General features: G+C 35.4%; 2 protein-coding genes across 3 annotated transcripts in view; one reads left to right on the top strand and one right to left on the bottom strand.

The window, feature by feature from the left end:
- The first annotated feature begins 3,412 nt into the window (after positions 1 to 3,412).
- Positions 3,413 to 11,905, top strand: cd36 (CD36 molecule (CD36 blood group)). Its single transcript, XM_082168156.1, has 12 exons — positions 3,413 to 3,666; positions 4,299 to 4,459; positions 5,149 to 5,293; positions 5,963 to 6,109; positions 6,472 to 6,563; positions 6,840 to 6,889; positions 7,152 to 7,221; positions 8,780 to 8,964; positions 9,058 to 9,176; positions 9,277 to 9,350; positions 9,446 to 9,500; positions 11,402 to 11,905. Exons 1-12 carry the CDS (start codon positions 3,544 to 3,546, stop codon positions 11,582 to 11,584), a joined length of 1,404 nt encoding a protein of 467 aa, XP_082024282.1. The 5' UTR covers positions 3,413 to 3,543; the 3' UTR covers positions 11,585 to 11,905.
- Positions 11,906 to 13,743: 1,838 nt separating this feature from the next.
- Positions 13,744 to 24,509, bottom strand: part of sema3c (sema domain, immunoglobulin domain (Ig), short basic domain, secreted, (semaphorin) 3C) — a 58,144-nt gene continuing 47,378 nt past the window's right edge. The window contains exons 13-19 of one of the 2 annotated variants that reach the window (XR_014205738.1): positions 23,730 to 23,818; positions 21,462 to 21,503; positions 21,119 to 21,276; positions 20,191 to 20,258; positions 17,797 to 17,927; positions 15,592 to 16,587; positions 13,744 to 15,552 (exon numbers count right to left, since the gene is read on the bottom strand). Coding sequence is in view for 1 of the 2 variants with exons in the window: in XM_082168212.1 (XP_082024338.1) it covers positions 16,186 to 16,587; positions 17,797 to 17,927; positions 20,191 to 20,258; positions 21,119 to 21,276; positions 21,462 to 21,503; positions 23,730 to 23,818 (890 nt within the window). In the remaining variant the exon portion in view is untranslated. Of the gene's footprint in view, positions 16,588 to 17,796; positions 17,928 to 20,190; positions 20,259 to 21,118; positions 21,277 to 21,461; positions 21,504 to 23,729; positions 23,819 to 24,509 lie in introns of both variants that reach the window. The other variant, XM_082168212.1, reaches the window with a different exon arrangement.

The raw sequence follows: 24,509 nt of genomic DNA, 5'->3' as shown, positions 1-24,509 counted from the left end.
AACTTGAATTCAGGTGACTCATTAACACTCACGCTACTGTCCACGCCCTGCTCTCACGGCTCGTGGACTCGTGCTGCTTGCCACTTTGCCTAATAATAATTATCAATAAATAAAAAAAATTGAGATCCGGGGCTATAAAAAAAACATCCGGGGCTGAAGCCCCGGATGCCCATGTCTAACGACGGGCCTGGTCATGGCTCTGAGAAAATTGCTTTGTTACTTTAGTCCCGTGTTACTTTCACCCCGATTCTCCCATATTAATGTCATGTAATCACTCATGCAATCATGTAATCAAAATTGTAATAAAAAAATTAAATAGCTAATATTAATTTTTTGACTCTAGAAGCATTTAATTTGGAGTGTCTATTTTGGCAGAGGCTATTTACATTAACTCCGCCCACCGATGTCTGGTTGAGCCAATATTTTGTTAACGCGACCAACCCGAGTTCGAAGCCGCCTTTTTCTTTTTCCCATCGCACATCAGCTTGGAGAGGCGTATATTTAAATAAAAATTTAGAAAAAATGGGAATAAAGTGTTTATTGGGTAAGTGTTCGAGGTGGGCTTTAGGGATACAAGTAATGTCCCAATAAGGCAGCATCCATCAATATATATAATTATATACATTGAACATGTTGTTGTTATTATTGCATAGTGCTTTATAATAGCCTACACTACAAGACATTGGGATGCCACTATATTTGCACTAAGTAAAAATAACATCTATACAACTATTTACACTTAGAGCAAAGAAAATACTGCTATTTTCACTTAGTGTAAATGGCATCCCCATGAAGGAGATGTTATCTAACAATAGATATTTCACAGTACAGTGAAATCTTGACGAGTTGAATCTTGTATAACTTATAAAACAGTTGAAAATTGCTTAACTTATTTTGATGATTTAAAGCAATGTAAAAACATACAGTATGTTGTCATAACTTGTTCATATAATTTTTTTTACAGTGTATACATTAAATTCTTTTATCAAGGTCTTGGATGGATCATTGGTGTCCTACACTGTAAAAATATCTAGTCAAATAATGTTCAAATAGTTCAATTAACCTGGTTTAAGTCCAAATTTTTACTGAATCAATCTGACTTACCAGTATATGGGTTTTTTCTTTTACAGTAACAACTGCACATGTTCAATTTCTGCATATTCGCCAATTTGTTTCTATATTCTATTCAATTTTTTTCTTGTCTATTCTATTCTATTCTATTCTATTCTATTCTATTCTATTCTATTCTATTCTATTCTATTCTGTCATCTCAGCATCCCAGTTGTGTTTTCTCAGGTTTATGCATTTGCCCTCACCCATCACAGATGCCAGTGCCACACTGGACCATGTGTTCCAAGGTCGAACGAACTGTGCCCATGCCACACTGCGGCATCAACACTGCTGATAATCTTGTATAGCTTGCAGAAAGAGATTGAAAATTCATTACACTTGCTCCCCTTGGCCGAGGTTCAGCCTTTTAATATGCGAGCATGACTGTGAGGTTAAAGCAGATAAATTAGGCAATGACCTCAGACCTTATAGTTACTTTGAGCTGTCTGGGAAACAACTGCTTTTGAGTGAGAATTTGCAATGGATCTCAGAGGGTTACATCTCTGTAACCACACATTTACATGCCACATGAGGGTATTACAGTTGTATGCAAAGTATTTGACTGTCTGCTACAGTTCTGCAGTTCAGCAAGGACATAAGCCAGATGATAAGACGATAATTAGTATGTTCATGTCAAAGCTTTGGAACCGAACAACAATTATGTGATATCTAGATTGTTTGTTAGTTTAGCCTATAGCCTACTAACTTCAAACTTTTGGTAACTGGTGTAAATTTAGACAGAATATGCTTTGGAAACACACCACAATTTATAGAATTCACAAGGTTTTACTCAAAAATGTGTCTATCATAAATAAAAGTCTATCATAACTTGTAATCGACACGATATGTGACAATGTTTTATATTAAAATATGGTAAACACTAACGTTATATTAGTTAACATGCGCTATCAGTGAACACTAGGCTACTGCTCTTCATGATTTACTAACACATTTTTTAAAATCTTATGTTGTATCTGTGAATGCACTGTGAACAAATATGACCGTTACCGTTTTACAGCAACTAGGAAATTCACGCTACATTTTGTACGGCTTGTCTGTAACCGCTAAATTGACATAAATAGTTGAACACTGCCCTCTAGTGCCCGCCCCTAAAGATGCAAATTTGTAATGATTCGCCTCCTTAATTAGTAAACAGTCACATGAAGCTCAAATGAAGTGTGTACGAGAAAATACAACTTCGTCCAAATTTGATAATAAAGGAGATTGCAGTAAATTCAAGCTGTACATTTTACAACACATTTTACAGTGAGTGTTCCCCTGAAATGACCCATCAACCCACGTACCAACAAATATAACTTGTGTCTTAATCCACTCCGACAGCAGTGGCATGTCCGCTACACAATCACACTAAAGCCTATGGACAACGTGAGACCAATGAACACTAGAGGACAGTAGAAGCTAAAACTTCACATGGTAATATTGCTACTTAGAGATAACGCTGAAAAATAACACACGTGTGAGATACGAGATTCCTCTAATGCACAGCAGCAATCACTAATAAAAACAGTCCTTGAACTTTTTTATTGGTTTATATGTGAAGTGTCAGTTATCTGAGCTATGCTTTTATACTCATTCATTTTTTAAATGTTCGAGAAAGACATTCATCTGGCAACGTTTATGGTCAGGGGATCCTTCACAAATCATAAATTCTTAATTATATGGTCTGTTTTTTTAACATGACTGTGTGAAGTGCTTGATTCTGATTCGTCAATTGTGGCATTCAGTGGTCTATTCTGTATATCTATTTTATTTTTTATGGCTGTCCAAAATATCCCAATTGACAAATATGGATCAAGCATTCAGTGATCTGAAATTGTATTGGATTATATTCTATATTCGTCTTTTAAATTTTATTTTATACATGGCTATGTAATATTCTGTTCTATTAACATCTATTATATTCAGTTCCTTTCATGTTCAAAGTGAGTTAAAGTCAAAATTAAAAAAGTTAAAAGCTAATAATATGAAATCCTATTAGCCTACATGTTGTTATATTACATTTCTTATGGCTATATTCTAAAACAGAAAATGTTCTTTTCTTTTGACACTTTTCCAAGTTGTGAGTTTTCCAAGTCATCTGGATCTTTTCGAAGTCGATATAGATATTTCAAAGTCACTTTTGAATCTAAACATTTGTAAACATCAGCTCTCGACTGAAAGTGGAATTGGCCTTGGCATCTGTAATGCCGTGTGTTACGCGCCCGCTCCCCGCCCAGCAGTGCGTTATCGCGCGGAGATAACTCCGTCTAACGAGGGTCTCCTCCGGGTGTGATAAACGGCAATCCAGTCCTCTATCTCCTCCTCTACAACCTTCGATCCCTGGAACTTACATAATTCCCTGGGCGACCTAATGCTCGCACCTGCCGCGCCGCCGGTCAGTGTTGGTCCAGGCTGCTGCTCGTGCTCGCCATCATGACCTGCTGTGATCAGAGATGCGCGCTCATCACAGGGGCCGTGCTGGGCGCCCTGATCGCCGTGCTGGGTGGGATTCTCTTCCCGGTGGGCGATATGGTCATTGAAAACACCGTCAACAAGGTAAGCCGTCGTTTTTGCATATCAGTATTCGGCGCACATGCGTTTGCAGATACTCCAGACAGACAGATACGGTACATGATGAAGTTGCTGTGGAGAAATATTATGAATAATTTGGGAACAGCCCATGTTGGGTACAACGTACTCTTAATTATGTACAAGATTAAATAAAATGGGGTTTTGGGGTCAAGGGCATTTTTTATTTTTTTTATTTTATAAATGTAAGAATCTATTGATTAGAATTTTAATTAATCATGAACTGTCATAATGTTTAAATTATAGGCTAAAAAGCCATTAAAATTACATCTAATACAATTTAAATATATATTGTGTGAATGTAAGACATTTAAACAGCAGGTTCTTGTCTTGCCTCATAGTGTCAAGGTCAGTGATCGTGTGTGTTAAATAAGCTGTATTTTTCTTCTGAGTCAAAAACATTAGAAATGTTCAATAGCATTATTACAGCCAAGATTTTAAGGTGTGTGCCTATACAGAAATGGACTGAAAATAAACTCATGTTGAGAAATATTCATTGGATTGTGACAACTTGCCCCACTCTCCCCTATTTTTAAGTATTAAAAGGTATAAAATATGTATAGAGTATCTAATACCAAGTGTGTTTTGTGTCTCTAAAGGAAACAGTGTTGGAAAACGGGACTTTAGCATATGACACCTGGACGTCTGTTGATGTAGCAATATACAGGCAGTTCTGGCTGTTTAACGTTCAGAACCCCGATGAAGTTGTAAGGCAAGGGGCCAAACCTGTGCTGGTGCAGAAAGGGCCGTACACGTACAGGTAAGGCTTGTGGCCATATAGATACATACTCATGTAAACAAACCATTCTTATTTTTCTCTTTAAGAAAATCCAGGAAATTTGCTTCTTGATCTTTCAAATTTACTTGACTAGATCTCCGTCTCCGTGTGAAATAAAGCAGAAAGAATCTCAGTACATCAGACTTTTGCCTAAAGTATAGACTATTTTTGCCTACTTCTAAGACTTAAGCCTGCTAAAAAAACACAGTATCAACATAATGCACTTCAAGCTTGTTCAAAAGTTTTGTCATGCCGTTTATATGTTGATAAGTTTATCTGATGGGGTGATGCTTGTCTAATCTAAGACAAATGTGACACTCCGTCCTTGTCATGTACTAAAGTAATATAAATAGCAGTAGTTTAAAGAATGTATAGTGAGTACTGTTGCACATTTTTTAATATATAAATACTATTTCACATATTTAAATGTTATTTAATTATATTACCTTTACATTTTAAATGGATTGTACATTAGCATCAATTGGCTTAATTACCAAGGATACAAAAAAAAAGTCACATATTATATATTCTTAAAATATGACATTACTCTCTAATATGACCAGTAAAACACCACATATCTAGCATTTTTATTGCAATTTTAAGCCACTAAATGGTCATGATGTATTTCCTAGTGGTCTGATGTGTTCTCATCCTACTCTGTTGTCTTCCAGGACACGTTTTATCCCCAAAAGAAATATCACCTTCTATGACAACTTCACTGTGTCCTTTGTGCTGCCGTATGGAGCCATCTTTGAGCCTGACATGTCAGTAGGAACAGAGGATGACATATTCACATCACTAAACCTGGCTGTAGCAGTATGTATTTTAACAACCGTCTCTTGCCATTCCTCTCTGCCCTCCTGTCTTCCTCCTCGTCTCTTTTCCTCCCTAGTTCTCCATGCCAAATTAATGTGATGAGTAATCCTCGAGCAATGGCGGCTGAGAATTCAGCTTTGCCATCACAGGAATAAATTATATTTTTAAGTATATGAACTGTTATTTAAATGTATATAATAATAAAAAATATTACTGTTTTAGTAATATATATATATATGTATATACATATACATATATATATAACATTATGTAATATTAATCTTTAACTCTTTTCACTCACGTACTGACCCGTCATATAGATTAGACTGTTTCAGCATTGGTTGTCAGTTCTAAAGCAAGTCAGTCATTGTTTGCCAAATCAAAAGATAATATGTTGATATCTGCAATTATCTGTCCAAAGGCAGCACAGCACTTGACTCTGTATGTTAATGCATAACTAACAAAGTTGTATAATCATCATCCCATATTCACGGTTATAGCTTATATTTATAATTACTGGTGATGTTTAATCAGATAAAAGTGCTTTACAAGTAATAAACGCAAATAAACTTTGCTTGAGGCTGAATACAGTTGTTGATTTCAAGGTTTTATTAGGCAGATGAATTTATGATTCCATACTTAATCAGTCTTTATTTTCTTCTCTTCCAGGGTGTCTACGCTTTACTTGATCATAAATTGGCAAATTTGTTTATCCAAAGATCCAATTCCAAACTTTTCCAGAAAAGGACTGTTAAGGAGTTGTTGTGGGGCTACAAAGACCCAATGCTGAACACCATGTTGGGAGTTTTCTATCCAGTAAGGATGACAACACATGATGGCATTCACTTGCAAATAAAGGACCTTTATTGATTGATAAAGTATACAGTATACACAGAAAAACTGCAATTAGATAAGATGTATTGTGTTGTGAGTGTGCAATATCATTTGCAAATTTGAACATGACCAAGACCAATTTCATTTTACATGTATGTAAGAATACCAAAAATAAGAATGCCCTATGTAATGATTAAAGATGCATGAAAAAGCCAGAAAACTTTTCATTCTGAAGGTTTTTAAATCAGTTTAAAAATGCTTATGTTCCTAGTTGGTATTGCCCTATTTATTGTGTTATTTATGCATTAATGTTCAAGAGAAAGTACTTTGCTTTTTTCTTTTAGTACAATGACACCACCGATGGACCATACACTGTGTTCACAGGCAAAGATGACATCAAAAAGGTAGCCACGATTGAACGCTGGATGGGTGAAACGTAAGTATGTTACATTAGCATGAAGAATATGTGCAACATGGAACATATACAGTATGTGATTCTTTGAGTTGTTGCTGTTTGTTGTTCTCTAGAATACAAATGACCCAGACCGCAAATGTAGATGTGGTTCACCAATTGTCAATAAATGTCTTTCTTATTTTTCTTTTCTTTTTTTTTTCCAATTAATCACATTCATATATTAAATCAATTAATCACATTCATATATTAAATCCAACATTAGTAAAACACAGACTAACAAAAAAAACTGTTGCACAGATCACTGAGTTACTGGAATGACTCTTATTGCAACATGATAAACGGAACAGGCAAGTTTACCTCTAATATATTACATTTATATTGAATTAATTGTAATTATGTTACTATTGACATATGAAAATATATGGTATGACTTCTGTCACAAAAAGCTGTTGGCCTAAAATTGTGGTAGACGTGTCCAATAAAGAAATAAAAGTTTTGCATCTGGTTATCATCTAATTATAGGGCCTTCAGCACTTTTAAGTCACAATTTATTCTGATTTCTTTTACATTATTTAATTGTTATTCACTTTTGTATTCATATGTCAACAGATGGTTCCTCCTTCCACCCGTTCCTGGACAAGAAAGAACATCTATACTTCTTTTCTTCTGATATCTGCAGGTATTTTCAGTTCGTTCCCTATGTTAATCAGTAGAAAAAGTACTTAAACCACATTTATAAATTATATCAGTGCCTTATAGAACAAAATATGAAACCAAATCATCTGCAAACAGCTGTTTCAACAACATGATGTGTCTTTTACTAATGTTAGACAACCACAAAATGTCCTTCTGAACAGTATATCTATTGATTTGTCATTTAACAAACTTCAAAATGATTTGCTTCAAAACTGTGCTTATGCTAGCATTCTTTACAATAAATGCCATTTAGTTTGACATTGTGTATGACATTTATACATTACGTGTGACATTAGTGTCCACATATTTTATGAGGCTACTATATACAGTATTTTGAAATGTCACACATCAGCAATGTTCTCATATTATGCTCTCGATTAAAGTCCCGTTACCTCCATGGACTTTCATCTCTTCCCATCCGATTAGATTTGATCTGGAATCCTGATAAGTTATAATGAATCCAAGTGCGTTTCATGCGTCCACTCTTTTGTTTGTCATTACCACCAGAGGTCAGGCCACTCATTTTCTTCTGCAGGGTCAGAGATGTCAGAAAAGATTCTAGCAATGCCAACAATCCTTCACTTTCATCATAATACATCATCTGTGACTGGAGGAGATCAAAGCTAGACAGTGTCTTTTTTCTTTTAGTCATAAGTGATGCTGTAAGTGTTAAAAATGTATTAGAGACTGAACATTTTTTTTCCTCAAGTTTTCATTCATGCATACACAATAGTTAAAAAAGCATTTAGACACTTAACACACTTACAACACACTTAAAAATGTTATTGCATATATATACAGTATATACACAAATATATTCAATTAAATGGCACTTATTTTCAAATATATAGCACAAAATATGCCACAAAAATATTAATGTAATATAATGGGGAAAAAAATGAATACAATAAAAAATATAAAACAATTAATATACACTATCGCTTAAAAGTTTGGGGTCAGTACGATTTAAAAAAAAGAAATTAATACTTTTATTTAGCAAGGATGCATTAAATTGATCAAAAGCGACAGTAAATGCTGTTCTTTTGAACTTTCTATTAATAAAAAATAAATAATTAACTATGGTTTCCACAAAAATATTAATCAGTAGAACAGTTTTCAACATTAATAATAATAAGAAATGTTTCTTAAGCACCAAATCAGCATATTAGAATGATTTCTGAAGGATTATGTTACACTGAAGACTGGAGTAACGAAGCTTTCATCAAAGGAATTACATTATATTTTAATATTCACATAGAAAACATTTAAAATTGTACTAATATTCCACAAGATTACTGTTTTACTGTATTTCTAAACAATTAAATTAGCCTTGGTCAGCATAAGAGACTTCTTTCAAAAACATTCAATCTTACCGCCCCCAAAGTTTTGTGTATTACATCAATTATAAAACTGAAGACAAAAAGTATGTGGACACTTTCTGGTTGTCAAACAGTATGATAGTGGACAAATCATTAATTAATGAATTAATGTGATGAAGCACACCTTGCCCCTTTGCAATAAATCTTATGCTTGTCTTCTAGGTCAATATCTGCTGTATATGAGAGCACTGTGGACCTGAAGGGAATTGATGTGTATCGGTACATGTTGCCTGCTGAAGCTCTGGCCTCTCCATTGGTCAACCCAGATAACCAGTGCTACTGTACAGACCTGGTGATCACCAAAAACTGCTCTATGGCAGGACTTCTCGACCTCACTGCGTGTAGAGGTCAGTGCTTTGAGCCTCTTATAAAGTCAGTCGAGACTGAAATGTATTGAATGCATTAGTCCTTCACAATTTCATTTGTGAATTTGCCCACAGGAACCCCAGTATACCTCTCTCTACCCCACTTCCTCTATGGCTCCGATGATCTCATCCAGTCAGTGATCGGACTGAATCCAAACCCTGATGAGCACTCCATATTTTTGGACGTGGAACCGGTGAGGAGCTCATTTCACTTTACATACGTTTTCTTTCTTTAAAAGCAGGAAGCTTGATGATAGGATAATATAATGGTTATGCATTTTGTGTCATTTGTAGATTACGGGTTTCACTATGAGATTTGCAAAAAGGCTTCAGCTCAACATGATGTACGGCCCATCGAATGATATTGTGTATGTAAACAGACATCACACGTTGTCATGAATGCCTGTGCGCTTTGCTAAAATTCATAAATGCCTGGCCTAACATCATGTCTTTTTTCTCACAGAATTTTGAACAACATCACAAGTTACACAGTTTTCCCTATTTTGTGGGTGAATGAGGTGAGTGCTAAAATCTATTTAAAGGGATAGTTCACTTTGAAATAAATTTTTGGTATGTTTTAGCTTACCTCAAGGGCATCCAAGATGTAGGTGTCTTTTTTTCCGCAGTAGTTTCAATTTTGATATTTTTAGGTCAAACCGTTCTTGTCTGTCAGTCATATAATGCAGGTCTATGGTCATTATCTCAAAACACAAGCACAGAGTCCAAATTAAAACAATTCCCCGTCGTCCAAATTAAACAATTCCCCATCGTAAGTACACATTGATGGCCTAAGACACGAAACGAAAGAACGAACACAGATGTCGCCTTGTCTACGGCAGTTCATTGGAACGAATGTCTTTAAGGCGACATCTAGTGTATATATCTATGCACCAGTCTGCGTACACGTCAGATCAGATCACTCGGACATGGCTGTGTATAAGCGGTAAAAACGATATAAATACTGTTCGTTTTCTCACACAAACCGCTCGTTTCGTGTCTTAGGCCATCAATGTGTACTTACGATGGGGAATTGTTTAATTTGGACGACGGGGAATTGTTTTAATTTGGACTCTGTGCATGCTCTTTGAGACAGTGACCATCGACCTGCATTATATGACTGACAGACAAGAACGGTTTGACCTAAAAATATCAAAATTGAAACTACTGCGGAAAAAAAGACACCTACATCTTGGATGCCCTTGAGGTAAGCTAAAACATACCAAAAATTAATTTCAAAGTGAACTATCCCTTTAAAGCGGTTCGGTCCAGCTAAGGCATAAGAGTCCAATAAAGAAACCAGGGGCCGTATTCACAAAACATCTTAAGGCTAAAAGTAGCTCCTATCTTCCTGATTTAGGGGAAACTCTTAATGGGCGTGTCATTTTAAGACTTACATTTTTGCTCTAAGAGTGTTTCACAAAGTATCTCAGCGCTAAAACCAGCATGTCACTAGGACCAAATCACAAACAATCCTAAAATGGCTGTTGCTGGCAATCCGCCCAAACACACTGGACACCATTGAGGCAACAGGCGATAGAGACATGAGTGCTGAGCCTTTTCTTCATCAATGCAACAAATATTTTGATTTATGGATTTTAATCTGCGATGGCATAACAATAAGATAAATTGATGTACAGGCAAAATGCACTGAATGATGTATTGTATATGTATTAGTATAAAAAATACATAATTCATTTTTAAATAAATTATATTTTAAATTATATTTTATATTTATTAATAAAAAATGAATTTTATATATATATATATATATATGTGTATATATATATATATATATATATATATATATATATATATATATATATATATAATGTATTATTATTATTTTATTTTTTTATTCAAATATTTATCATTGTATTTTTCTTGACATTAATTAAAACATAAAAAATCAAAAAATAAACATTTAGGTTGAATTAAACCATTTAAGTCCAACTAAATAATTTAGGATTATATAAAACATTTAGGTAGAATTAAAGCATATAGATCCAATTAAATCATTTAAGCTCATATAAAACATTTAGGCCAAATAAAGCATTCAGGTCCAACTAAAGTGTTTAGGTTCAACAATTGACCCAAGGTATATATAACAGGCAAAAGTTTATAATATATGCAAATGTGTCATGTATAGTGCGTGATTGTATGCTGTGGGTTATGAATATAGCATTTAGATAGAATAAGCCCTCTCTAGATCCGTTATCTCCACTAAGTACTTTAGACCCACTGGGACCAACGAAGTACTTTCTGAAATCTTACATCTGATATATTATGAGAATTATTACGGTCCATAAACAGCTAATCTCACACATGTCTGACCCCTGGATCATCTGATTGTCTCATCAGAGCAGGATTAGGTGTCGCCTCGCTGCTGACTAGTGTGCTTTCTGTCTCTTATTTGTGTTAGACTGCAGTCCTGGACGACAAGACGGCCGACATGTTCAAGAAAGAGCTGATTTCTCGATTGGACCTGCTGGAGGGGTTTCAGATCGGACTTATAGTGGTCGGCTCCATCATATTTGTCAGCTGTATGATCGGATTGATAGTGGTGATGTGCACCAAAAAAAATAAACGTAGTTTGATTGCATAAAGGGAGGGATGCTTGGTGCTTTGTGTCTTTGATTTTTGATAGCACCCTTTGGGGGAATTGTATATTGTAATTGTTATTTGAGCTCAGAGTATCGCAATTCTATTTATATCATTTAGATACTCTGCAATTTTGAGGAGCAAAATTATTTCCTTTGTATTTGCTTGATATTGTATCAAGTCATACTTTCAATAGTTATCAGGGTAAATATCCTGCATTTATGTGGTCATACTGTGGTTGATTTAAATTTGAAATAGTTTTGTATGTCGGCAGAATTTCAGTAAAACAAAGAACTGTGAAACTTGGCCTCATTGTTTTCTTTTTTTTTTCTTTTTCTGTAAATCTTTTCTGTACTATTTGCATAGTTGTTGCTTTATACATGTCTCAAATCACATATCAAGTTTTAGCTTCTCATGCGTAAGAACAACCAGGCTGAAGAACAGAGAAACAGCAGAAATTCTGGAACAGATTTCTCTGTTATTCCCTGTAAATCCATACGATTTATTTTCCACTCTCCAATGGCCGCTAAATCAAAATGGGAGGGATTGTAGAATAAGAGGCCGGTGGTTGAGTGGGACACAGGGGCTTGTTTAATATTAAAAGTAGGGCTGGGAGCAACCTCTCTCTGCTTTATGAATTATGAAGCACCACTGGTCATCTCCGACTTGCTTTTCTGCTCTGGTTTGACCTTTGGGTTTTTAAGTGGTAAAGGCCAGAGCAAACAGCATGTAGGTTTATACTTTGGAATACAGGCTTGGATAAAATAATAACATTCTGATAACTTCTCGAGTTACATGAGGCCATATATAATGCATTATATACACAGTACATCAGAACCGTATTGATAATTGGTTGGCATTAAAGTAATTTTTTTAGTTTGTTGGTAATAGTATATCATTTACCCTGTTTTAACGTCCATGCACCATCATATGCTCACCCAAAATCGATCTTTAAAAACACTAATAATTTAATAACAGCATTGAATGTAATCTTTAGTAAATCTCAAAATAAATTGCGTATTCATTTTCATGCTGTCCATTATAAAGCTGTGGTACCTAAATTATCTTGTAGCGTTTAAAACAATTGATTTTAGTATTATAATGTTAAGATATCATCCATTTATCTGCCATCATAAAGCAGTTAAATCAGGCCCTAAGGAAAAATTGCTTTAAATGTTATTTTTATAATATAGGCTATAAGCAGTCAAAGCAGACTTAAGATAAGGGACAGGGAATGTTATATAATTTATATACGATTATGTACTGTAATAAACAATTGAATAATAATATACAGATCTATTACACAAAAATATTGTTGGTTTAAAGTAAGTAACCTGGTTGCCTTATAATTCTGAGTTCATTGAAATTAAAAATTTGAGTTAATACACTGACTGAACAAATGAAAAAATTTGATAAATCATGAAAATATATATTTTTTTACAGTGTAGTAGAGTATATCCGCTGTCTAAATGGGGCAGAAAAGGTAACTTATGTTTGTACAAGGTAACATTGTAAATTGTATGACTATCAAAGTCGATATTGGCTACGTGTTTGCATTTTATAACAGCTGCGACTCTTAACCTGTCCGATGTTTTCTAATCTCGCGATAACTGACTGTTGAACGTCACCTGTAGCCGGTAGGCTATGGCGCGAGTTTATCAGTCAATTACAGTAATTAACCGATAGCAAATTTAGTACCTGCGTGAAGACTGACCATAAAACTGACTGGAGCAGCTCCGGTGGAAGATGACTGGGTCTAAAACTCTGTAAGTTACCAAAAACACACATGAAACCCAACACATACGAGACGATGGCGCTTTCACCGTTAAGTTACGTGACAGACAACTGTCCAACACGGTTCCGTTCACACAACATATTAACCGAACAGAAAAGTCCTGGAAATTTAAGAGTGTGGGTTCCAGTCACTCTCTTGAAAAATTCAATGTGAACAACTGTTCTGTGAAGTTGGTTTTCACGTTCCATTATTGTCCTCATAACTTCAACAACTTAATTTGACTGTTAAAGTCATGAATTGAATGTGAATATATTTCGGTACTACAAATATAAAGGAATTCTCTGATTCTCTTGTAAAGAGTCCTAAAACATGACATGTTGAAGTTGTTTAATGCAGTTGTTCAATCTTATATTATTAATAAATAGGAATACACGAATCAAGACATTTAATAAAATAAAATTATCATTAACATTCACAGGGAATACAGCATATTTTCTATAGTATAATATTAAAACGTTATTATATCGTTACTCCAAATGCCATTTATAGAGGGTAAAAAATGCCACAGCAAAAAAACTAAAACATGAAACTTCTGCGAAATGCAGATTACGTCAAAAACATCTCAAGTTTGGCATAAAAATTAAATTCCAGAGGAAAAAAATGTATAGATGTGAATGTAATGCATCTAATAGCATGTTTTTAGAGCTGAACTTTTAAACTATTTACAGACATTCAAAATACAAAAACAAAATATAAGTTACACAGACATCAATCCAAAATTGTAAGCTGTACAATGCTATACATCATCTAAAATGAGAGACAATCACTGTTCACACTGAGCAAACCAGAATTCATTAACATATCATTCATTCCCAACATCATCAAACATGTGTCTGTATAACAATTAAACAACATGCATGATCACATGCCTCATTGGGCCTATCCTTGCGTGAATTAAATACTATGGTATTACTGGGGCTTGAGTAAATCTACCATACAAAAAAAAAATCTGCTTTAAGGCCTATTCACACCAAGCATAACTATAAAGATAACTACTGTAGAATAACTACATTAGCGTCCACACCAACAGACAAGACGTCGTCTGCAGTTTTAAAGGCTCAAGCTCTTTAAAGTAGGATGTATTCTGATTTGCTGTCAATGTTTTTATCATTCATCAACTAAAATTAAAACTATATCTTTATTGTTATCATTATAGTTATTGTCATGGGTGTAAACGGGCCTTTGACTGATTTATTGTGGTTCAGTATACCATATTAATAAAAGAGGAAAACGTGCACATACACTCACATTTTAAACCAATAGTTCACCCAAAGTCTTAATTTACTCTTATGTCATTCTTTCTTTCAGGAAAGACAAAAGAAGATATTTTGAAGAATGTTCACACTGCTCTTTTCCATGCAATGAAAGCATGACTAGTGACTGTCAAGCTCCTTAAAGTCCTGCGTGTTTGGAAGGTCGTGAGGGTGAGTAAATGACGATGAAACTTTCGGGGGGTTGAACTATCCATAAGGAAGCAGTTATGTATTTGGATTATTGATGTTTCTCAAAGCACACTGGGCAAACACACAACACTCTTTACATTTTTATGGGCTCAGAGAGCCACCTGTCTGGTACAGTTTGAAATGTCTCCAAACCATCTTCTCTTCCCTTATGAACATCTGTGGTGCAGCTGGGCTGATGTACTTTGGTCAGTGCGTCCAAGAAGAATTCTCATGATCCATTCAGTCACAATGAACAATTAATTTGTTAGAAAACAAGCTTTTACTTTACTTGAGATGAGTAAGTACTTGAGAAAGTGCCAAGAATATGTGGTATGTACCAAGAAATCCTAATTAAAATTGAAATTGTGTGACCTTTAGTCCATTTCTGTTAGCTTTGAGGCTAATGCTAATGTTAGTGTTTGTCTAAAAGTTAAAACTGCTTTCATATTCTCATGAAATTCCATTTCTAATCCATTTATTTGAGCTTAGAAGCTAATGTGTCTTTGCTTCTAAATGTTGACAACTTTTAGCAGCTATATGTACCTAAAAATTCAAATTGAAATGTAGAGACTAATTAGAGACTAATGCTAGTGCTAGTTTACACAAAACACTCTCATGATCCATATCTGATAAAAATGTTATTCGATATGTAGTACTAGAAACCAAAACTGAAAATTTTGTTAGTTTTAGTCCTTGTCTGTTAGCTTTGAGGCTAATGCTAACGCTGGTATACTCCTAAAATTTGACAACATAAACGTTTAACATAATATGCACATTCAAGTCTTTCTCTTTAGGTAAACAAACCAAAGATATTGATGACTCATCTTGCGCTCAGGAGCATATGCTACATTTTGTCCAATCAAAATGCTCTTTAGAATGAGAATGTCCCTTTAGTTGGTACCACCTGCCTTTGGCTAGCATTAGCAAAAAGCAAATAATGGTTCATTGCTGTGACGTAAACTAAAGACTATTGGCTATTTAAAAGGATGAGCCATGCTTGTCAAACCATTTAGCTGGGTCTTAAATGACTTTGCGTTACTTTCTGGTTTGTTCTGCACTACTGTATGACATATGGCATCTTGCATTATGTAGCATGAAACACAGATTAGCATGTGTGTGTGTTTGAGGATTTCTCATTGTCTTCTGCTCTGGCCGTTCCTCATATATATATATATATATATATGACTGCAATACAGGAAGCACCTGAGATGCTTTGAGCTTGAAGAAAAAAAAAACAGTTAAGGTTCATATTGGAGGAATCTTCTCCAACATTCTCCTCCTCTATTTTCCACTCGAGTTTTCTCCTGATGCATGTCTTTATTCCTTTTCATCATCTCTACATCCATCTCCTTCCACTATGTTCCACCTCTATGCCTCTAGTAAGTGGTTCCGGCGGTTCCTGCTCTTCCTGTGTTCCAGCAGGGGTTTGAGTTTGCCCAGATCGCCTCTCATGGGGCTCTGTATGTTCTGCAGACTCTGCATCTGCTTGCGTTCCTTGCAGTATTGGTGCATGGCCAGCGTCTCAGCCGGGCTGAAGGCCGAGACCAGGGCTTTAGGGTGCAGTGCGGCTGCCCAGCTCCAGGGTGACTGCTGTTTATTGCTCAGGGCGCTGACCAGAGCCTCGCTCAGAACCTGCAGACGGATCTTAGCCAGAGTGCGCTTGAAGCCATTCTCTGTTGCCAGACAGTAGTACAGGCCCTGGTCTGAAGAATGCACCGAACGGATGAGCAAACCGTGATTGGTGGACACCACACGATCGCTCAGCTTCACCTGCACACAAAGAAAAGAAGGACTGATTAATGCATGGTTTTTAAATGCTTAGCAAATACTAAAGTCCTTTAAAAAATAATAAAAACATAATACATTGATTCTCAAAATGTATAAAATATCTGCTTATATACTATTTTGCTTATACATGCTTAACGCTCTGGTGTTTTTCAGTAATTTTTTACTGAAAAAACAGTCATTGTACTTTTTTAGTTTAATACATTTAGAATAATGTAATCGTATAATGACTATATTGAAAATAATGCTATTATAGTAATACAATAAAAAAACTAATATTATATTAAAATATTATAATAATGTTTTATTTAATTATTTAATACATTTTATATAATTTTATATAAAACATTAATAATATAATTTATTGTATTTATATAAAATAAATTTTTTATGAGATATAATCATTCAGTTAATATTAATTTGTTCATCATATTATAGCATTATTTTTAATAACTTAAAATAATGTCATCATATAATGAATATATTAAAAATAATACTATTATAATTTAATTAAAATGATATATTAAAATATGTAATATATAATATATATATATATATATATATATATATAATGTGTGAATTATTTTATGCAATTTATTTAATAAAACACTTTAATTTTATATAAATAATAATAATTTATTTTATAATATAATGATATAATATTCATATATATTATATAATTATGTATATTTTATATAAAACAATTATATAAAATGTATAAATATATTACAATATTTATAAAATTTTAATAATGATTTCATTTCTTCATTATATTATAATATTACTTTTTTATTTATTATTTCATAATATTTTTTATTATATTATTACATTATTCTAAATGAAGTAAAAAATATATAATTTGTATTTTCTAATGGGAAGAAAGTCCTTTAATTTAGAATGTTTACATTCTGAAAATTGTCATATATTTTCTTAAATTGTTTTGTGTGTGTCCCTATATTTCATTCTTTATTGTAAGTCAGATGTGTTTGTAAGAAAAATAAGTTTTGAACATCCCTGTGCATCCTTTTATTTTCTTATTCTCCAAGCACAAAGGAAGCATTACAAGTTTAAAAGTCTAATGGGGCTGTTTGATGATTACAAACACATGATGATATTTCATTGAAAGCACTGGAGCAGTGTACTGTATGTCGCCTGTTGAGGATCGGTGGTTAATGTTGGACAGGGTTGTCTGACCTCTTTCCTGCGATCATTGTCTCTCTGAATGAGCCATTTAACCGAGGCCTGGGGAGATTTGGGCTGACACTCCAAGAAGGTGGTGTTGTTTTTGACTCCATACTGAGTCATCTCCACTGCATTCCTGTAGGCTGAAACCAGACATCAAGTGTTAGCCAATTCTCTCACACACTTAGTGAATATACTAATTGTAATTGTACTGCTGTCATTCAGCAGACACGCTAACATCTGCAAATCATGGGGTCCGAGTTCACTTAGGATGCAGTGAAATATGCTCTGAAGAGTAGTGGGCCAGATAAGCGAATAATTGGATAAGTGACCCTGTACACTGGCCAATGATATCATACATTCAACATCTGTGTTGACATTATGCTACTTTTGTTTTGTGCACACAGCTGGGATAACGCTTTCGCTCTTCGTTAAGACTGATATTTAATAATTCTGATGCATCCAAGTGTTGAACTGAGTCATCTGGATCACTGACAGCATCAGTGCCAATTGTATTCAAATTAGCAGGTGTTCTGAATCTGGTCCCATAACAGATTCTTTCACAAGGACAGAGAGACTGAGACAAACAGAGAGAGAAAGAAGGAAACAAGGGTGGTGGAAGAAGAGAGAGAGAAATGTGTGAGGAATTTGCACAAGATAAGCACTGAAAGTATGCACTTCATTAGGAAATTACATGTAGGATGTACATGTAACAGTTAGTATTGGAAGCAATAGTATTGGACATGCTAGTATTGGAATACTACGTCAACACATCACAAAATGACTTTGTTGCATGAGCATGTTAGCATTAGCATTGGCTGCGTTCACGTTCGAATTAGCATAAGTACAAGATGACAACTTGGAGATTCTACTCTGAGCAGTTCGAAATGATTAGTTTCTATGGCAACATTCATAACGCCAAAATGGATCCATTTGTGGCTGTGTTGTTGATGAGCAAAATACTTAGTCACTAGATTGATTCACCTCTCTATGCTCTTGCAAAATGTAATTTTTTTTTGTCCTAACCAGACGAGATTTAGTTTCTAGCAATAAGAAATCCGTACTCGCATTCAGAAGCAAAAATGCAGCACAATGTGGCAAAATCACAGCCAATCTGAACATTGTTCTGCAAATCTTCTGTGACAGGTTCTGCAAAATCCACGCAATCTGGAATTTTGCGTTCTAGTGCAAATTTCCACAAGCAGTTTTCGCAACAGGTTGGCCACAGATTCACCGCATTGGCTAACCAAAACTCTATTGACAATTGACAATAAAATAGAGCTTTTTTTGCCAGCTAAATTTAGCTAATATGACCAGCACCCCAACTGTTAAAACCACTGCCAGATGATGTTGAAGTTTCATGAGTTTTTAACTAGTAATTACAAGTTTAACCAAATAAAGTTGCATTCACGAAAAAAAGCAGTGTCAGAAATAGTCACAATTTTGAAATATAGCGATATAAAAGAAATATAAAGAAATAGTCACATTTACAGGAAAAAGCAATGACATGAAACAAACTCACAATAGCTATGTTTCAATCCATCTATTTTTATGCAAATTTTGGGATGTCGTATTAAAAAAAAGTTTGATAGAAACGCCAATATGCGCATAAATTCTAAAAGTGCATAAAAAATGTATGCGCTCAATTGAGGCGGATGTTTTTTTTTTATCTAAGAAGACATGCACTTTAACTAGAAACATATTTACCAAATCCTCGATAAAAAAAAAAAAAAAGCCATGTGACTGCCTCGGCAGTGGATGTGATTGGATAACTGGACTAACCAGCAGATCAGTTTCATTGCACAGCATCTCAAATGTTGTTTTAGTTATACTGAAATGTCTTTGCTATAGTCTGTCATCAGAATGATTTGGTATGGTGACCTCTGGCTCTGTTACGTTCCAAATTAGATTTCTAGGGGCAAAAAGGGAGTAACGTTTTACAGCAAAAGTTAACAGAAGCGTCTCACACAATTGCGTTCACAAACACTGTGCGTCCGTACGTAAGATAACTTCACAGTGTTTATTGCGTTTCGTCTTCGAGCTCTGAGATGCAAGTCATTTATGATGGAGGATAGAAGAGCCACAGTTGCTAACCCCGATTGCAGTACCCTCCATTTTTATTACAGATATTTTGCGCCAATTTCCCAGGAAGTAACTATTATGTTCTCTTGAACACATGGGATGGAAACAGCGCTTTATTCGCAAATGTTTTTTTGCGACATTCTGGTTTTGCGCATAAAATAAATATGCACCTTTCGATGGAAACATAGCTAATTACTTTTTAAAATAAATGTTTTCAAATTGTCAGTCATAAAACTGCTTACTGAGAATTGAATTCTCATCTCAGCACATAACTTTGTGACATTATTTGCTTAGCCCTAGTGTTGACATGCAGGTAGTTATTACCTTTTAGATTGAACCCTCTGCACTGAGTCAGTGGATTCCCATGCATAATATCCTGCCTTCTGCTTCTCCTGGAATAACATTTACACAGGATTAATCCAACATATTTTCATATATGCATTCTTTCCTTTCACTCTTACATTCTCTCACTTTATATCAACATCTCTGTCTGAATGTTTGCACACTTCTCACTTTAAAAAACACACTCCTTGTCATGAAAGTCAAATACATTTTAGCTTAATTTCTCACAATTAACAGGATTCAGCTGTCACAAGTGCAGTGGAGTGAAATGTCTGTCTTTTCCACTTCATAACTTCGGGAAGGATGTTTTGATGGCTGTTCCTTGCATCAATATTTTCCCAACTCAACACATCTGACTTCAAGAGAAACTGTTTGGCTAAAGTATCAGATTAGTTTTTAACATGTCCCATTCTGAAACAATCCACAATGTAAATACTTGTGAATATGCAATATGTGGGCTGTTCTGTTTGATTGACCGGCTGTGTGTGTGGGGTCCGAATGCCAAAGACTGGGTGGTTTCTGAAGTGTTGCCACACAGTTGCCAAAGTGTCATGAGTGTTTTAACTGTGTTGCTATGTGCTAGGGTGGTACAAGGTGGTCACTTACCGGCCCAAGTTAAAAATGCCCACCCTCAAATCTCTCTACTGTCAATCTATAGTCCTTTTAAAAAAAAATGTTTTATCGTCTGTCAGGGAAAAATCTTAAGCCAGAACTCTTTAAAATGTAATAGTGTCTAAATTAATTTTAATATGTTGGGTCAGGGTTTTGTTCAAATGCCACAAATAATCTTCGGCCCAGACTGTGTGTCTCTGCATTACAACTAAATAAAACCAAAACTGTCCTCAACATTTATTTCTACTCCACTGCTGCTGCAATTTGCGCCACCATGAGTGTTTGTGTGTGTGTGTACCTCTTGCCAGTGGGGTAGAATCGAGAACAGCTGAGGCCATCCCAGGCGCAGTACGGGTCCCGCGCTAAACAGCAGTCTGCACAGGCAGAGCCGTATGCGTCGCAGCGGTGCAAAGACACCTGGGACACTCCGTGCTCAGAGCTAACATACAGCTGTTGCTGTAACACAAACAAGCCACATATCACAAAAGCTGTTCATTTAACCCACAAGACTGGTGACACCATAATTACCCGGAATTAAAGCAACCATTTCCCCCGCCACAATTTATTACCACCCCCACTTACTATATGTAGCGCTTAGTCAGAAAATGCAGCTAGATAGAAGAGCTACTAAATAAAGTTACCTTTTTAGAAGAGATTCTTAGGTTGGTGATAGGAGACTGCTTCTGAAAATCAGAAAAGGAATAGTGTCATTGAATTTAGAAGATTTTTTGTCAGGATATTCATTTATTTAAAAAAAACACACATTAGAAATACAATTTATGCATGCAATATCTTTTCCTTTGAATTTATCTATATACATGTTTAAATTTCTACAGATGTTGTAACTGTCTTGAGCTCATAAGAGATGGAAAAAAGATGCATTAAAAGTCTCAAAATCTTCTTCCTTAAAAAGAAAGGAAAACCTTCTTCCTTCTTCCTCTGTTTTTTTAACAGACAGTAGTGCAAATTACAGTTTGTTCCACCTAGCGGCAATTAATCCCCTCTGACGTAGTTGTACTTTGTACGTTTGACTGAATTGTTTGCTTGTCTTTATTTCTTATAGCTTCTTAGATTTTATATACTTATACTTTTATATTTGATATTGATAATTTTTTATAGGCTACATGTTCATACAGTGAAAATAATCAGAGTACATATGCACATATTCCCTGAACCACTTATTAATGTTTCATATTTTTTAAATGAAAAGAGGCAGGGTTGTGTTTTATATTTTGATTTGTTATAAATATAAATCAATGTACGCGTTGCCTGAACCACATTTGTGTGGCTATTAATAAATGTACGATTTTTTAAATGAAAACGAAAAGAGGCAGGGTGGTGTACATATTTAGTTTTATTGTAAACAAAGTCATGTATTACTGAGATAACCGGAGTAGCCAAGGCGAGGTGAGTGACGTTATAAAAATACGCTGCTGTACCATTTGCAGAATCATAGAACTTGCGGCCTCGAGTTTGTACTCCCGTGTCGAACTTGGCAAGTCTGAATTACTAAGGACGCAATTCGGAACTTTTCGTACTTGGTATTTAGAAACGCCCTTTGCTGCGTTCCAATTCAGAGGCTGCATCCTTCGAAGGGCGCATTCAAAGGCCGATTGTGTCACCGCGGCAAGACAAAGGCTGTCCCAATTAAAAGACTCCTTCAAGTGCGGCCTAAAAATGCATCCTTCATTTCCCGTGAAATGAAGGATACAACAGGTGGACCCTTCGCGGCCTTGCCTACCCAAGAATTCATTGAGCGACAGGTTTTTTTTTTAGAGAAATTTACGAATTACACTTTTAAATGTAACTTTTGGGTTTCAACTTACTCAAATATGTAATGATACAAATGTAAAAATTCTAAATACATTTTTTAAACCGGTTCCAATGTTGCGATTAGTTATACTTATACTCTAAGATGCGATTATATATAGTTTATACTCTTTATTATATTCCGAAATGGGCCGCGGTGAACATATTTAGACAGTTTGTAAAACCCTATTTTGTTTTCAGAAAGTTTAAAATAACTTTCAGAAAAGTCTAGAAAAAAACATTACTGTTACTCATCAACGGCAGCTGGCTATACCGTCACATTTAGCAATGCTCAGTCCGAGTCTGAGTCCTTCGAAGGATGCAGCCTTTGAATTGGGACACAGCTCTTGTTTTGGACTGCTTCTGAATTACATTTTCTAAATGCATCTTATTGATCTTAATGTGAACAACTCATCCATGCATGCTTTATTAAATAAGAATAAGTTTTTCCGGTGACGTATGCCAGACTTCTATCTTTTGGTCTGCTTAAACTCCGCCCGTTTCTTACAATCGACTGCAAGCTCGTATTCAGATCTGCCTCCATCCAATCAACAATACCCGGCCTTTTTTTCCGATAACCGTTTTGCTTGAATGTATGTCACAATACGGAAGAAAAGATCTGTCCCTATTTCTGTTACATCGCATCATTAATGACATTTGTAAGAACTGTTCATATGTGTTTTAAACTAGACTTTTAAAAATCATTTGCTTATCATTAAAAAAGGACATCCTTTGCCTATTTGTCATTGATCCAATAATGAACATCACAGCGTTGAGTTTGTATGTGCAAGTGCGAATATGTGAGCGTGTGTTGAGATGCCAAATTAAACAGTCCACTCAGATACATTTCATGGTCCATAAATTGATGATCATGATGCCGAAACCTATTTTGACGATTTCAAGCCATCAAAGCAGATCATAAGAAACCTCACAATGCAACCTTTTCCTCACCTCAAGCCCAGCCTCTGTTCCTGTTAAAAATGTGCCTTTGCTTAGAAACAACATTGAGTTCTAATAAGCGCTTTGTGGCACTGCCAGCTCTGCTCATGCAGTCTGCCCTCTAGATACTTTGATGTGTGATGTGTGGCGAGAACTCAGACCTTAAACACTTCCAGCTCCTCCAGGATTAGATCCTCATCCAGAGAGCCGTTTGACGGCAGAACCACAACCTTCTGTACCGTGCCTTTATCTGTGAGTGGAATTTCAGAACATCAGAAAAGTATTGGACAGTCAGGGAAGCAAAAACAACCCCGGGAATTTAGTCTGAACTGCGTATGAACTCTCCATTGTTCACAGATTTTCTCTGTGAAAGCTTTTGTGTGTATCTGGGTTGGTTTTTGATGTTGTTGAGCATCTGTTCTGAGGAGCAGATCTGCATACTAGACTTCAGAAGAAAATGTGAGTGCTTTGCCAAGGTGTTATGGGTGGTTTAGGTGAACTGGTTCAAGTCAAAAGAGGCCACTCTCTAGTCTCTAAATATGGCCCGTGGCCCTCCTTCAATGGAAAGGGTTTTTGCCATCTGTCTGGTGGAAATTATTTATTGGATCTCTTCAGCTGTAGAAATGTTTAAAGAGATGAGTTTGCTGTCACTAGCGGCTAATGACATTAATTCTGTGAGATCATCATAGGTGTGTATATTTCGCTGAAGACGTTCAGAAGAGAGGGTTGATGGGGAATTTAGCTCAAACTCTGGAAATTCCCATTTTAAATGGCCAACATTTCAAGACGAAACCCTGCCAAGGAGCAGCCAGGCCGCTCCGCACAAGGCTCCTGGCTTCCCATCAGGAATTTTGATAGGCAAATACAAACAGCTGTGATTTTGAAGTCTCTCCAAATGTCCCTATCCCCGTTCCCTAGTAACTGCAGAGCCTGTCTGCTGT

Source organism: Leuciscus leuciscus (assembly GCF_965113295.1).
Source record: "Leuciscus leuciscus genome assembly, chromosome: 4".
In the NCBI taxonomy this organism is placed as follows: Eukaryota; Metazoa; Chordata; class Actinopteri; order Cypriniformes; family Leuciscidae; genus Leuciscus; species Leuciscus leuciscus.
The sequence above is the reverse complement of the archived record's forward strand: the minus strand, read 5'-3'. Positions and strand labels throughout refer to the sequence as shown.

Coding starts and splice junctions, on each gene's coding strand:
- cd36 (XM_082168156.1), top strand. CDS start 3,544: ATGACCTGCTGTGATCAGAGATGCGCGCTCATCACAGGGGCCGTGCTG. Junction 3,667..4,298: donor TTGAAAACACCGTCAACAAG/GTAAGCCGTCGT, acceptor GTGTCTCTAAAG/GAAACAGTGTTGGAAAACGG. Junction 9,177..9,276: donor TATTTTTGGACGTGGAACCG/GTGAGGAGCTCA, acceptor TGTCATTTGTAG/ATTACGGGTTTCACTATGAG.